We start from the raw sequence: 17,274 nt of genomic DNA on the forward strand, positions 1-17,274 counted from the left end.
AACAAATATTAACTCCCTGTCAAACCTTTAAGAAGATCAAACCTCATATACACTTTAAGAATTCAAGCAAACTATTCATTCCAGCATAGTTGCAAGTTTCCTGTAAAGCGTACTTCCTGCTACTCAAACATGCTTCCTTTCACTGAAAAATTGGTCCCAACACTCCATTACACAACTTCCCAAAGGAAACAGTGACTATCATAGGATTACAAACATATAAAGATAAAGAGATCCAAAGCAAGATATATATCACTTCTGTAAAATCACAGTCTATAAACTGAACAAATGCAGGAAATGCTTCCTTTTTTCTCACTGCACTTTGTTATTACACAAAACAAAAACTAAAATTCATTTCTGCCCTCTAATATGGCATATATTTTAGTAGCATATGCTAAAATATTTCAGTATTAAAATATATACACTGTATCAATTACGTTTCAGTTGGTTTTTAGAATTTTAATGGATAAAATACATCCCTATTCAGACAAATAGCCTATATACTATGGACAATTTTTACATATCGATCATGTCCACTTACTTACTCCTTTTCTGAACTAAATATGCTATAACCTTTGCTCACTGGGGATTCATTACAGTCCCTTCATAATATAGGTTGTTCTTTCTGCACTAACACTGAACATGCTATTCATGTCCAGTTGTACTGTAAGCATGTTTATTTTATATATCTATATCTATGTATATGTATATATATATGTAAGTCTTTGGTTATTTGGTTATATATAACCAAAGTGTGTATACACACACACACACACACACACACACACACACACACACACACACACACACACACACAGAGTCTAAAATCATTTGGTGCAATTTAACTATTAACTTATGATTCCAGAATTTAAAAAATGGAGAGTGGAATCTTATATCTCTCTATACTTATAATCCATATATTCCAAAACTTTTGGAAACTCAGATTATCACTATTCTTAACATTCTTGACGTTCACAGAGCACTCCATGCTTAATTTAAAAGCATCCATATAAATTTTCGGTTGAGCTCAAATAAACTGGTGAAACTGGGCCAGGTAAGAGGAAGAACCAGAGGTGTTATTCTCAGAGATGAAATAAATAATCAAGCCAGTTTAATCCATACTACCTCCAAGGAACTATTAATAAAACCAAACCAAACCAAACCAAACCAAACCAAACGCCTAGCTATAAAATATGTGTTGTGTTTCAATTGCTGCCTTATAAAATATCCTAGCCATTTTTGCTACATTGATGCAGTATCACCAATTATGCTACCTTCACTAAGAATCCTAATGTAAGGTCAGTTGCATATGTACACTTGTAGCAGAATTTTAAGCAAAGAAAAACAATTGCAGCAATTCTTGATTACATCATTTTCCGTACAGTCAGATTTAAAAAATCTGGAGAGTGTATTTTCAAAGTCTGATGGAAGTTTTACCTTGGCAACCAACATTTGCTGCTGATTTTCAATTTGCTGTTGCTGCCTGGCAGCCATATCCTGAAGTTCTGACAGTGTGAGTTCAACACGTGGATTTCCAACCTATAAAGGAAAAAGATCAATTGTAAAAAAGGAAGAGCATTCAATGGAGATATAGTAAAACAATTTCAGTTTCACAAGTGGAAAAAAATTAAAAGCAAGCAATAATTTATTACTCAAGCTCAAGACAAAACAGAGCTCCAAAATGACACATATACATTACATATGAAATATATTTGAAAATTTAGCTTCCTGAAACCAAATATATCTTTTACATGCCTGACACATTTTAATTTTTTAAATGTTTAGCCAAAAGTAGGCAAACAGTGAATTATAAAAAACACAAAAAACAGTAACATAGCTAACAAAATCCTAGAACAATCCTAAATAAAAAAACAAACCCCAAAATTAAAAAACTCAGTAATAAGTATTTAAATTTTTCACACACTGTTTATATTATTATACATCGGATGCTGTATAGAACTCATTAGTTTATCGAAAATCTATTAAAGCTCTTCTGTATGTTTGTAACTTTCAATTAGCCCAACTGTGCATCATAGCACAAACGTTTTTGAATTGAGACACCCCAAATCTGACAACTTAAAATGTATGCAAAATCTGAGACCCATACATTCATACACCTTTAAATTTCAAGGATCTTCACATCATTTGTATTTGCAAAGTTGTAGCCGCTGTAGCGTCATCATGGCTGGCCTCAGTCATCCAACTGTGATTTCCAATGCTCCCTGCAAACTTCTCAGATGCAAAATCAATAGGGAAGTCAGCAGGAAGTTGGAAGTCACTCCCACTACTTTTTTGCTCACATGTTTTGTCATTCTGTTTCATGTTAATGTAATGAAATATTTCTGAAAGGATGACCCAATGGTTCATGGGCTGTCTGGTACCTTATAATACTACACTATTATTAAACAGAAAAATAACAAATATGATAATATTACTCTATGGTTGTAAAATATGAAATCTGTACTAAACAAAAACATATTGCTTCATTTCTTGATTAGTGGAAAACATACTTTTAAAAAGAAATAAATTAGGAAATACACATTTCTTAAATAAAGATTTCTCTTTTTACAATTTCATGTACAATATATTTTCTCCTTTCATAAAGCGGAATGCTTATTTTTCCTCTATTAATAATGTTGAATTTCTACCAGTTTTGGACTGTGAATTTCAAGCTAGCCTGGTCTGCCTACCAAACAAAATTATCTGATAATTAGTATGGTATCATGATTAATGAATGCACATGTTTTTTCATTACTTTATTTTTCACAATTGAACAGTATCTTTGGAACTGTTTTACCATCAAATAATTGTGCATAATAATACAATATTCAATTACCGAAACAAAGTCAACAGAAGAATACATCATAATCCTAATGGCTTAAATATTACAACATTTGATACAGCATATTAAAACCCATGAGTCTGAATTATACTAAATCAAAAAACACAAAAAGGATGAGGGAAATAAAAATACTAGACAGTAAAAAGAAAGTTACTTCTGTCCAGATCTATTGAGCCATGTCTTGGACTCTTTCAATAAGGTTTGTTTTTTTTTGGATAGATGTCTTAAGAAAAAGTTTAACTTGTGACTAGGATATAGTTCCAACTGCAATTTCTATTCATATTAAAATCAGTAAGACAGTAAAGAAAATTTAATTTAGCATTTTTCCCAAAATATTACAGTTAAGTGCATACATTTCATAATAGAAGGACAAAATAACTAAAGTATCTCCAAAATATAACATTTTACCTTCTATCCATAACAGCAAATTATGATAACCTTCTAGATACAAATATACTTTCTACACATTTAGACAAATCTTTACCATTAATGACTATTCTGCAGTGGTATATGAACAAAACAGAAATAACAACAAAGGTTTAAACCTGTAGCATTATGCTTGGCTGTTTCCGCTTTCTCCAGATGAGAAAAAGATGGTTATAGAAGAAAAAGAAAGACGCTCAGCTTCACAGCTGCAATTTTGAAGATCTGAGCCAGTATATTTGGCTCATCAAAGTAGGGCAGCCAAGTCTTTGAAAATTAAATAATTTCTTAATAAATTTGTTCTCAAGTAATACTGTTTTCCTGAAAAGCATTTAATTCTAATTCTTTTAATTCAATTACAGTAGAGATAAAACGGATGAAAAATATCTGCAATTCTTCTCATCCAAATGAAGTCTTCTATTAGAAAACAAAGTTCAAAGAAAACAACAGTAAACATTTCTAATCCTGTTAAAGTCTAACAGCCCAAATAACTAACTATTGTATTCATACAACTTATATAGTTGTTCTCTGAATGACATCATTTATTTTTCAAAACACACCTGAGCCTATCATATGTAAGACACAAAAACCTCACGGCACTCATTGACAATATAATAATAGTGCATTTCCAGTGTTCATAAAAGGCATTCTACATAGATAACTACTCCCACACACATTCCAAAAATTCATTCTGAGCTTCACTTTCTAACAAATATTGGTTTCTATTAACTGAGAAATCTTGCTCTTAAAATAGAACTGGTTCAAATATAATTCTGACCACACTAACCTATGAATGAAAAACTTCTATAAAAACATAATATTTATACTTCAACTTATTACATCTGAGGAATCATTACAGCAAAGTAAACCTACTGGAAACAGCCAGTGAAGTCTCACTTCATTTTTAGTTCTATCATATCCCGGTGACAAAGAACTGCTAAGAATGTTATATATCATGATTAAAATAATTCTGTTATTCAACAGAAATGCCTGCATGATTTATTTTCTTCATTTATTTAAAAGTATCTCTATCAGCTGATGTACACTTCAACTCCCAAAGATAAGTTTCTATGCACACCAGCACTAGAAGCAGCAGTCTTAAAAAAACCATGAAGAGGAAATGTGATAAATATATAGTTCCCTGGCATGTGATTGTGCTTATCAACCTGTAGTTTTCATATATTTTGCCACTACAGCGATATGTGAAGAAACACATGCACCAAATAAATTGCAGGCTGAAATCTTGAAGATAGTGTTTTCATATCTGTTTAAAATATGTTAGATAGATGTGAAAAATAATCCATCTACGGAACAGCTGATTTTCTTTGTCCATACTGAAACCAAAATGTGTATGATTTCAATGTTTCAGACCACATCCAGAATACAACATACATATTTTTTATTTATTCATAAAATGAAAAGAAATATTTTGATCCACATATAGCAGTTTGTTGGGACGGTGGGAAAGAAGATAGACGAATGAGAGAGGGATAGATATAGGGCAGAAGGAAAACAGTGAAAAAATGGGGATAGAGTAGCCACTGGGATATGCTTAATTTGAGACTTATCAGAGGCAACAACGGCTAAGAAGAAAAGAAGATGCTGGGAAGATAAGGTAATGGGGGACTAGTAGGACATGCCATACTGGAATTCCTAAAGTAGAAAAGGATAAAGAGGGGATGAAGTTTTTTTCCACAACGCAATCTCTTTCTCAGAGATTGGAGAGCCAGCCGTTCCGAATCTGACCGAACACTAGTACGGTCACATATTCAGGCCTATCTAGTGGCAATAGGGATGGCAAAGCAGGAATACTTTTCCGCTCTTATCGCATCGGCAGACAACCGCCCAGCCGCCTTGTTTAGGGTGACCCACTCCCTTCTTTTTCAGGGGACTCAGGAGGACCCCTTGCAGGGATGTGCTGAGGAATTTGGAAGGTATCTGCACAATAAAATTGCTCAGATCCTGGACGGTCTGGACGCTGATTGGGTGGATTCAGGCGGGACGATGGAGGCAGGTCTTGAGAATATTGTTTGGGCGGAGTTCGACTCTGTGACTTCCGAAGACATGGACAGGATACCGGGGAGGTTGAATGCTACCACATGTTTATTGGACCCGTGTCCCTCCTGGCTGGTGCTGGCTACTCAGGAGGTTACACGAGGCTGGCTCCAGGGAATTATTAGTGCTTCTTTGGTGGAGGGAGTCTTCCCAGCTGCCTTGAAAGAGGCGGTGGTGAGGCCCCTCCTTAAGAAGCCTTCCCTGGACCCGGCTATTTTGGCTAATTACCATCCTGTCTCCAACCTTCGCTTTGTGGCGAAGGTTGTTGAGAGTGTGGTGGCATGGCAGCTTCCCCGGTACCTGGAGGAAACCGTCTATCTAGACCCGTACCAGTCCAGCTTCAGGCCTGGGTACAGCACAGAGACGGCTTTGGTCGCGTTGGTTGATGATCTCTGGAGGGCATGGGACAGGAGTTGTTCCTCTGTTCTTGTCCTGTTGGATCTGTCAGCGGCTTTTGATACCATCGACCATGGTATCTTGCTGTGACGGTTGGAGGGTTTGGGAGTGGGGGGCACCGTTTTTTGGTGGTTCTCTTCCTACCTCTCCGACCGTTCGCAGACGGTGTTGACAGGGGGGCAGAGGTCGACCGCTAGGCAACTCACTTGTGGGGTGCCACAGGGGTCGATTCTCTCGCCTCTCCTGTTCAACATCTATATGAAGCCGCTGGGGGAGATCATCCGTGGTTTCGGGGTGAGTTGTCAACTGTACGCTGATGACACTCAGCTGTACATTTCCACCCCGAACCACCCCAACGAAGCCGTTGATGTGATGACCCGGTGCCTTGAGGCCCTGGATGGGGACGAACAGACTCCGACTCAACCCATCCAAGATTTACATTTATATCCCGCCCTTCTCCGAAGACTCAGGGCGGCTTACAATGTATAAGGCAATAGTCTCATTCTATTTGTATATTTACAAAGTCAACTTATTGCCCCCACAACAATCTGGGTCCTCATTTTACCTACCTTATATAGGATGGAAGGCTGAGTCAACCTTGGGCCGGGCTTGAACCTGCAGTAATTGCAGGCTTTTGTGTTCTAATAACAGGCTTCTTACCAGCCTGAGCTACCACGGCCCTTAGGTGTTCTCTGGATGCACGGCTGTCTTTAGAAGATCATTTGATGGCCGTTGCCAGGGGAGCTTTTTATCAGGTTCGTCTGATTTGCCAGTTGCACCCTTTCCTGGATCGGGATTCTTTATGCACAGTCACTCATGCCTTCATTACTTCCCGTCTGGATTACTGCAATGCTCTCTACATGGGGCTCCCCTTGAAGAGCACCAGGAGGCTCCAACTGGAACAGAATGTGGCCGCGCAGGGGATTGAGGGAGCGTCTCGTAGCTCCCATGTAACACCTCTCCTGCGCAGGCTGCATTGGTTGCCGGTGGTCTTCCGGGTACAATTCAAGGTTTTGGTCATCACCTTTAAAGCGCTCCATGGCATGGGACTGGGATATTTACGGGACCGCCTGCTGCCGCCAGTAACCTCCCATCGACCGGTGCGCTCTCACAGGGAGGGCCTCCTTAGGGTGCCGTCAGCCAAACAATGTCGGCTGGCGGCCCCCAGGGGAAGAGCATTCTCTGTGGGGGCTCCGGCCCTGTGGAATGAACTACCTGTGGGGCTACGTCTTCTCCCTGATCTTCGGACCTTTAAGCGCAAGCTCAAAACTTTCTTCTTTCACCAAGCAGGGTGGGCCTAATGATAAATTTTAACCGAGGGCTTGTTAGTGGGGTTTTTAAGGGGTTATTTTATTTTATAATTTTACCTATTTATTTTAAATATTCAGCTCATTGAATTAGATTTTTAATGAATATTGTATTTTAATTTTTTTGATATTTATGTTTTATCTATGCTGTACACCGCCCTGAGTCCTCGGAGAAGGGCGGTATAAAAATATGAAAATAATAATAATAAAAATAAGGGTTGACTTGCTATTTACATAACCACCCTCACATTTTTTCTTAAAGAAGTTCTCTGTACTCTACTACATCACCTTGCTTATCGGATTTAGTCTACCCTCCTACCTGTGAAGGGGGTACCAGAAAGGTTCTATAGAAACCAAACACAGAACAAACTTTTGCTCCCCACGTTTGCTTGGCAGTTCTTCAAGACTACTAGACAAGTGTTGCCTCACAGGGTCAGACTATCCCAGACAGCAATGGAAAGTGCTTGGACTTGGAAACAAGGGCTGAACAGTGAATAATGATACTTTCAGCCCTATCAGATAGGCCAGGACAAAACACAAGAGCTACAGAAACTCAACTGGGTAGGGTATTTTAATACAACTTTGAAATCCCCAAACTCTACCTCCTTTTATACCAAAGGGAATCAAAACAAGGTAATCTTGAATATTTTTCTTGTCATTTCCTCTGCTTATCAGACTGTACTTCTTAATGATCCATTTAAAAGAAGAGCATGAATTAGTTTTGTAACAAATATTTCAAAACATGTAACTGATAATCTGATAAAAGTTGTAATAAATGTAATCTAATTTTAAAGTAAATAGAAAAAAGATAATCTATTGACTGCACATCGGTTCACTATGAAATGTACAAAAGATACTACAAATTGAAGACTGCTCAGTGATGAAATGATATCCATCCTCCTTTTAATGAAACTGAAAAGAACTGCAAGCCAAAATATGAATGTTGTGTTTACTATAATTCCTCACTCAAAAGCAATTATGAATAATAGAAATGCCTCATTAAGCACTATAAATAAATACTATTCCTTTTAATTGTGACTTGTGAAACTGGATTTTTCTGGATGGTTAAAGAGGAAACAAAGCCATCCTAGTGTTATATGTTCTAACCTGCTATGATTAAAGCTCATTAAAAGATTCTGAAATACCATAGGCTTTACTTTATTTTTGTTTTTCCAACATCGTGGTTAACGCAATGTTTATGAAGGTCACACAACCTCAAAAAACAGACATTCAAAACAGCACATGATTAAATGTAATGCTATAGGCATCAAAAAGCATTTGCCTCACACATTTTCATTACATTATTTCTTTTTCAGCTAAATTGTTGACAGTGTTCCATAAGAAATTTGTACAACTGCCAAATGTAAATATAATAACTCTTGTAATACCACTTCTTTTATTTCACCATTTATTTTCATAGCTCAGTATGATTACTGAAACAATAATCAAATGTGTATTGTTAACATTAATAGTAAAACCAATGAGCTACAAAAATATTATTCACAAGCTAAGTTTGTCAGTAACTCCCAAATCTCATAAGAAATAAGCTCTCATCCACAGTTTGCGTAGCTCTAATAAATCTCAGGTGGCTTTGTATCTTCTTGGATCAAAAACAAAAGCCCCCTTCTCCTCTTATCCAAATTCTTCTTCAATATGGAAAACTGCCCCTGGGCATTCATCAGCAATCAATGAATAAAAAAGTCTAGTGGATTTTGCTAGCAGTGAAAAGCCTAATCATGACAAGATCACATCAGCTGTCAAGTCTAATTAGCTCAATGCATTGTCCTTTTCATAGTCAATGGAGAAGTTTAAGCTAGTTCCACTTTTACACTTAACTGTGGATTTAAATTTCAAAACACAAACAATGCAGAATAGAAAATTATATAGCTTGTAAATTTTCTATGCTGTCTAGAGTCCACTAGCGTTGGATAGCTGAACTAAATATTTATCACTGAAATAAAATAGCTATCTTAAGTTTTCTAAAAATTCTGCTTTCTAAAGAATAAGAATAGAAACAAATCAAACAGGTTTTAGCAAATAAATGTAACATCCAGAAGCATATGAATATTTTATGCTATTTTCTGAAAAGACATGACTATTTGATAGATCATTTGGCACTAAAATATGCAGTACAGGATTTTAACTTGTGTTATGGTTTATTTCTGTGTGTCTTACTATTGTTTTATTTTTTTTAATCAACTTCTCAGAGTCTTTGGGGCTGGGCAGGATATATGTGTAATATGTTAATAAGTCTACATATATAAAGACACTAGAATTCAGAACCAGTATAGCTGATAAAAAGAATTAGGTGCAGTGGTTAAACCACTGAGCTAGAAACTGAAAGATCATAAGTTCTACACTCACTTTAGCCATAAAGCCAACTAGGTGATCTTGAACCAATCACTTTCTTTTAATCCCAGGAAGGAGGTAATGGCAAACCTTTTCTTAAACCCCATATTGCTATAGATTTCCCTAAAGTTAAAAAACAAAAACAAATCTAAAGCTATTTATTCAACGGTCAGGAAATTATTGCGTTCATGCATTTGATTAAAAGCTGTCTGTTGTGGGAAATGGGATGCTAATATGATTATATAAAGCTCTTTTATATAATATATAAGAATACTGCAAATATTTCATTCTAGGTACTAACAATAATGGCAGAAATGTGATATTTATTTCCAAGATAGTAGTCAATACATGAAGATGCCATACAATCACAACAGCTGTATTGAAACTTTGTGTAATTGTAAACACTGACACTGAATATTTTAAAAAACACTATTTAAATTTTTTTTTAATAGTCTACATTACTACTATCAGTAAATTGTTGCAAAATAACACAGTTTTTGAATATATAACATATATTGAAAACTTTTTGTGTATAACAGAAATATCAGTGGGTTAAATTCTTATAAATATTCCATATAAAATTGTTTTTTTAAATGTTAAATTCAGGAGGGGAAAAAAAGGTATGCCGTCAACTGTCATAAATTTTATAAAAGAAATCCTTGCTGAATTTGTAAAAAGTAAAATTGTTTGCCTTGGAGAAAGCTATATAAAATATTTTACTTTAATATATGTTTTAGAAATTTTAAAATATACTGTCTGAGAAAGCCAAAGTAGGCATAATTTCCCTAGACAGACTAATTAATCCTTTTTCTTTTTTAAATTCCAATGAAGACATGCAAGATTCTTGTATTCTCACATTAGACTGTAGAAGATTGCAGAAGTAAAATTACCAAAATCACACAAGATATCGCACTTTTACAAAACGTTGGTTTTATTTTATGTTACTTTATTTATTTCTGTCTTAACTATAAAAACTCACTCGAAGATGCCAAAATTCCAGGTTTAAAAATAAAAATCAACTTGAAAATACATATACTGTTAATATGCAATTTGCCACATACCCCATTTTCTGTACGTTTCTCCACAGGTATAGAGATTCCATTTCTATGATTTTGAGTCTGACGTCCTGGGAAAAACACAATTATAACATTTAAGTTTCCTGTTTAATAGTTATTTTAGCATTAGTAAACATTTAGACAATTTAAATATAATGCCTAACCTTGTGTGTTGATTTGGCCAGCAAAATTTTAGATGCTGAAGAGGATAGTAAAATGTTTTCCATCTTTTTAGTTGTACAGAGGTTTGTTTTTCTACATCTCAGTAGAACCTCAGTCCAATAACAACTAAAATACCACTGGAATTGACATTATCTCAGCTTTAATTACTATGTTGTTTTCCACAGTTAATAGCTAAGGTGGTAAAAAGGTAAAACGTTTGTTCATTATACCCTTTCCACAAAAACTATCACCACTGCTGCTGCTAATTTCAATTACAGATAGTCCTTGTCTTAACAAACATTCATTTAACGACCATTCGAAGTTACAATAGCACTGGGATAAGTGACTTTGAATGTTTTTCACACTTATAACTGTTACAACATCTCCATGGTCACGTGATTAAAATTTGGCATGCTTGGCAATTGGCATATATTTATAACGATTGCAGTGTCATGGGTCAAATGATAATCTTTTGTGATCTTCTCACAAGCAAAGTCAATGAGGAAGCCAGATTCGCTTAACAATCGTGTTATTAACAACTATAATGATTCACTTAACAACTGTAGCCCCCCCCAAAAAAATCATAAAATGGGGCAAAATTCACTTAACAACTGTCTTGCTAAGTAACATAAATTTTGGGCTCAACTGTGGTCATAAGCGGAGGACTATCTGCCTACCTATTTGTAAACAACACCAACTACCATCATACAATTTTATTCACAGAAGATAATGTCAAAACTCTATTAAGCCTGCCAATTTCTACCAGCCACTGTGCAGCATTCACTGCCCAATCTTTTCCAAGTATCAACTTGCTTGCTGTGATTGCTATTTCTCCATGAAGAGTAACAGTATGCCTAAGATTAAAAAACAAGCCACTGATCTAAACAGCCATACTTTAATTTTGTTCAAATACAAATTCTGATATTTTTTAAAATAAAAAAATGGGAGCTGGCATGGTGGCAATGGACCAAGGAAAGCCAGTGGAGCCCTGTTGATATTTTCCTGGTGACAGCCAAGTTAAATTGGGTCTGGGGGTTGGTGACATTATGGAGGCTCCTTGGTGAGCATGAAGTGAACCTTAGTGGTGATGTGGATCAGCAGCCTTTAATTAAACACATAAAAGTTTAATGAAATGGGAATAATGGGTACTTAAGAAGCATGTGTTTTAAAACAAGAAAATATAAAGTCAAATATCAATGGGTGTTGAATGAATGTAGATTGAACGCAAAATGAACCACAAATCTGATAGAAGTTGCAGCTTCTTGTTCTGTAATAATACTGGGAGTAGCTGACTTAATATAGTGTTGAAGTGCAAAGAAGATAAAATACAGCACAAATTTCAAGGAAACAATTTTTATTTATCTTTTTATTAAACTTATTAGCAGCTCATCTTATCACAGGTAAGTAAATACTCATGGATTAAAATTTAACAGACTGATAAAGGAAAATATTTGTAGTTCACGGTTGAAATGAGGGGTCCTTGTTGCTCTCTGATCTTAGTTGTTTCCTTGCAGATGGTTCATTATCCAAACTAGGTAACACCATCGGTGTCCTGACTAAATAACTAACTCCGATGATCCTAGTTTGGGGTAACGAAACATCTGCAAGAAAACAACAAGCTCAGAGGGCACCAAGGATCCCTCAAAATTTAGAGAGCAGAACAATGACAATAATAATAAGGTTCAGAGGGAAAATTATAGGTGGCTTTTAATACTAGTAGTAATAGATGCAATACTGGTTCTTATTTGTCTTTATTTCTGGTATGATATCCAAATATGTGGGGGTGCAGAGAAGGATTTCCATTCTAAATTGATATACAAGCTCCACCTTTATGCAGAGTACATGCATCTCTTTCAAATTAAGAGCTCTTTCTTGATATATTAAATCAAAAGAGTGAAAACCCTTACTAATTTTTGAGTTTGTTTATTAGTACTACTGATTTTGTAATTCTTGATTTAAATCCTCAGACTGATGGAATAGGGAAATATACTACTGTTATGTGTCAAAGGGGCAGCCCTAGAGGATTTCGTGTTTGCTGAACCGTTTGAACAGTTGACTGAATAGTTTTAGTGTTCAAGTAAGTTAAATATTTTAAAATGGATCCTAGTTTCATAACTATTCAACCTTTGATCTTATTAGTTATTCTTTTTGTTCTTTTTCCTTTTAAGTAATGTCTTATTATCAGTTATTTTCTTGTAAAAGCATACTTAAAGTGTTAATACTTATTTCTTCAGTTATTCTGAAATCTTCAGTCTTAGTATTGGATTTTTAAAGGTAGTGTGTGTTATGTATAATTTCCAGAAGAACCCCTCATTCCTACTTACCTTTGATGTCTAAATTTGCCCTTATCCCCTAAAGCAAAAATGAAGGCTTTTATCTGTATATTAAAAAAGTCCTGCTTCTTACTTCCTTTTTCTAACTAAGAAAAAATAGAAAGTCCTAGCTGCTTTTAAGTAAAACATGTTACTGAGACAGAAATTAGCTTGTCTAGGACCTAAAACTACTAAAAGTACTGAAAATCCACAAGCTAGCAATTGAAAACAAAATGAAAAAGCTTTTAGATACAGTAAGCATCCTTACGACTGTAGACTAAACAAGTTTAAATCAGGATTATATGTAGTGTTTTAGACCTATAATTATACTGTGGGCAAAAGGTATCAGATGGCAAAATGAGATTCTAAATATAGAATGCATAAATGTACAATGTTCAGTCCCAAAAAGAGTGAGAGATTTTTACAAACCTGGAAGATTTGTTTGAAAAGGAAAATGTCAAAGCAAACCTAAATATTTTAACCATTATTTTCAAGCACTAGTAAATCCTGATATTGTTTCACAGTAGTTAATACAAGATGGATTATTTTCATTTAAAGCATTCACTCCAAGTTTTCCACAATTAAAAACTAGGAATTCACTTATAAGAATTAAAATTAACTTTACAATTCTAGGAAAATGCATTGTAGTCTTTTGAATTTTCTTATTTTTGCCTTTGAATATTATTATAAGTTTAATGTGGGTCCTAGTAATATATAAATTGAATGAGTAGAGAAATAACACTAATATTTGATATTTGTTTCACATATTTCATAAACTAAGTCATCCATCATACAATGTGAAAATATAATCTAAGAATTTAAGTAATCTTAGGTTGAAAATAATCTAATTTCTGTTTAAGTCAGAGAACTGAACAGGTATAATACATATAATTAATAAATCAATTTCCCCTTAGGTTTAGAAACTGGTTTCACCACCTTCAGCTGTAATAACTAGAAACTAGAACTAGAAACTAGAAATGTTTATTATAATTTGTCATCAGTATCTCACATTACTATATATAGGAATGTTTACCCATTTCTCATACAAAAGGATAGGAAGCATACCTTTAAGGATCATTATCTATAGAAATACTTGTAAATAACCTTTACCCAAAGTTACAGTAGTTAAAAATCGCCAACACTACTTTATCACTATGCTGGCAAATTCAATTTAAACTGATAAAAGTTAGGACACATAAAAATTATATCCATGATACAGCAACAAACATTATAGAATAAAAGAGTACCCTGTTCGTTGCTTTCTGTTGGGGATTCTTCATGTCGGAGAAAAAATTTCACTTCTTCTCTACGAGGTCCCCATTTTTGTAGATGGTCATACATCATATGATCAAAGGGTATGTGCCGTTCTGAATACAGAATAAAAAATCTTCACTGGCAATTTACTTAAAATAAGGGTAAACAAGTATATAAAATAAGATATATGTTTTATTTTTCTGTCATTTCCCCTCCCTCGTCAAAATTATAATATTTTAGGGTTCCAATGGATAACCTAATTCTTTCTTCCTCCCAATTACAAAGTAACCTTTTTGAAAAAGTTCACAAATTGAAATTATATAATCTCTAAAAATAATGACAGTAGTGCTGAACTGGATTGTAGTTTGCACAAAACTGTAGTTTCATGTGAGTCATTACCATGTTTCTATTTTTAAAATATTACTTATTTATTAGATATATATCCCATCTTTTCATTCAGGAGCTCCAAGTAGTGTATACAGCACTCTCTCATCCAGTTTTTGCCCATTATAAGCATCATGTGTGATAGGTTGAAGTAAAAGAGAATAACTGGCCCACAGTCATCCAGTGACTTTCTGAATGCCATAAGTATTTTAGTCTTTCACAACTCAATATGTTAGAAAATAATGAAGGATTAGCACTTCAGTGTTGGTATTACTGCTAACACAGTTAACTACACTAACTATAGTACCGGAACTCATATTTTGCAACCAAAAATATGGGCTTTAGTCACTATCACTCTAAAAACAATTACACTCAAACAATTTGCAAGCTACCACATTCCACATATCCCATCAGCCTCACACAAAAGCCAAGGGGATATTACATCTCTATTTTGCTGCCTGACAAAACAAGTTGTTGGTAAAAATATGAAATAGTACTAAGCAACAATGACTTAAAGTATGTCTCTAAGATGTAATATCCCCTTGTTTCTTAATTCCTAAATATTTTTATTTGTTCTTTACCACTTTTTTTAGGATCATGGTAGTTTATTATATTTACACACTGCTAATTTATGATAATCAAAATATTTTTTTATCTTTTATTAAGAATAAACAGGCAGAAACTTCTTCCATTCAGAATATCCCATCAGAATTCTATTAAGAAGTATAGATTTAAGGCTAAATATGCACATTTAACTCTATTCAAGTTCACACTAAAAGCATGCTATCTATGGAAGTACAGTAATGGTATTGTGCTAGATTGAGTAGCATGCTTCTTGCTGGGAAAATTTAAAGAGAAGGAAGTAACTAGTAGAATACTGTGGAGTTCCATTTGTCTTTTATGGAATCTAAGATTTATATGAAACGACTGGGAGAAATTATCTGGAACTCTGGGTTGCTGTATTGTCTATTTATCTATTTATTTATCTATCTATTTATCCATCAAACAAACAAACACACACCTCTACCTCTGTTTGCCAACATCTTGTTCCCTGGACAATTGTAAAACTCTGGAATTAAAAAAACCCCCTCAATCTCTAGAAACAGAGGTGGCAGACATGCCTTTACCTGGCTGCTACAGCCTTCTTAGCTATAACAAAACTAGGCTACTGTAGTGTGCTGAATTTAAGAAGCTATAGAAACTTCACAGATACATAATATAGTTGTTTTAATTCTTCTCAAACTAGATAGTCAGATCCTGTTTATTAACTGCATGATTTGCCAATTTTGGAGCTAAATTGAAAGTTTAGTCCTAAGACTAAATTCCCCCAAATTGGATCCAGATTTGTTAAAATTCTACAAAACCCACATGGATATGTGGTTTATAATAACCTCTTCCAATCATACCTGATTTGCTTCTAAGATCAGGCAGGCATCACTATGACAAATACCTCAAAACTGTCCCTACCCAAGGAATGCTATTCTGAGTGTAAATAATTGCATCCACCTAATGTTTCCTTTAGGGGGCTTTTAAAAAGGTATCTGTTCTCCCTAGTTCTTAAGCATTGCAGTATTTACCGTTCTTAAACTCGGTGGTATTTACTGTAGATTAATTTATTTTTCAGACTTTTTATACTGATAACTATGCAATAGATATTTTGAATCTCTCACTTTCAAAGTGGATTTAAATATGTGAATTCTAATTAGGAAATATAACACATATATGAATATGCTTTTGATTGATTTATGTTGTAATTCATTATTATAAAGATATAATTGGAAATGAAACTGTCATATTTTATTAATCTGCTGGTTTTTCATATGAATTTTTCAAGAATCGCCCCTTGTCTGGAAAAAAATAGTTTCAGCCTAAACTGTGGATAATCTACAGTCACAAAGTAATGTTTCTTTTAAACTGTTGTTGAAAACCAGTTGATAAATGATAATGCTTGACATAATGCAGCCTAGACAAATATGGAATGCCAAAGTATTGCTTACCATTTCCACGCCACACTTCAGAAAGATGGCAGCTACCTTCACCAGGTTCTTTGCAAAATTCCACCACATCTCGACAGGTTGTTTCAGGAGTAATTGGCACTTCAGTCAAAATTTGTTCATTATTGCTCAGGAACACTGTCAATATCATCTGAAAAACAGGAAACCACTGTACAATGTAGATCAAAACTTTTTCAATCATGCAATCTGAGTTGTATAATTTGGTGTACTGTCCTGAGACAATGAGTTTTTAAACCACAGAACCAGGATCCTTTATAAAATTCAGCAAATATTCACTGAAAAATGGAACAGAATAAAGATATGCCTAAAGATCAACAGAGTTAATAAAAGAAATTACTCCCATCTCAAATAATCATGTTCTGGTGATATGCTATATCTGATTACAGTAGACTAGAAAGAAATAAAAGAATGTTATGTTCAGACTGGCAATCAGAATACAAGTCAGCAAAAACAACACATCTGATTTTCAACCAAGTACTAATTTAAGCAGTGCATCCCATTTAATCAAGAAGCTATAATATAGTTTTTATTATAGTTTATATTGTTAAATTGCAATAAATGAGATCTTAGATAAATGTGGTTGGATTTATAAAATGAGTGGAATAAATCCTGTCCCTAGCACTCATCCAGTAATATTATAACCACTAATAAAAGAACATTGGTTTCAAAGGTAACTTGGGGTTATTCCTAAGACTCTGGCGCATGATTTGGCTTCAGCCTTAC

At 34.5% G+C, this 17,274-nt stretch overlaps 1 protein-coding gene across 4 annotated transcripts in view; it reads right to left on the minus strand.

Moving 5' to 3' along the window:
* The window catches only part of PPP1R13B (protein phosphatase 1 regulatory subunit 13B), a 65,858-nt gene that overhangs the window by 17,354 nt on the left and 31,230 nt on the right, over positions 1–17,274 (minus strand). For all 4 annotated transcript variants that reach the window (XM_058162784.1, XM_058162786.1, XM_058162783.1 and 1 more), the window contains exons 2-5: positions 16,534–16,681; positions 14,146–14,265; positions 10,431–10,495; positions 1,435–1,536 (exon numbers count right to left, since the gene is read on the minus strand). In XM_058162784.1, coding sequence (XP_058018767.1) covers positions 1,435–1,536; positions 10,431–10,495; positions 14,146–14,265; positions 16,534–16,681 — 435 coding nt within the window. The remainder of the gene's footprint in view (positions 1–1,434; positions 1,537–10,430; positions 10,496–14,145; positions 14,266–16,533; positions 16,682–17,274) is intronic.

This window comes from Ahaetulla prasina, chromosome 1 (assembly GCF_028640845.1).
Source record: "Ahaetulla prasina isolate Xishuangbanna chromosome 1, ASM2864084v1, whole genome shotgun sequence".
Lineage (NCBI taxonomy): Eukaryota > Metazoa > Chordata > Lepidosauria > Squamata > Colubridae > Ahaetulla > Ahaetulla prasina.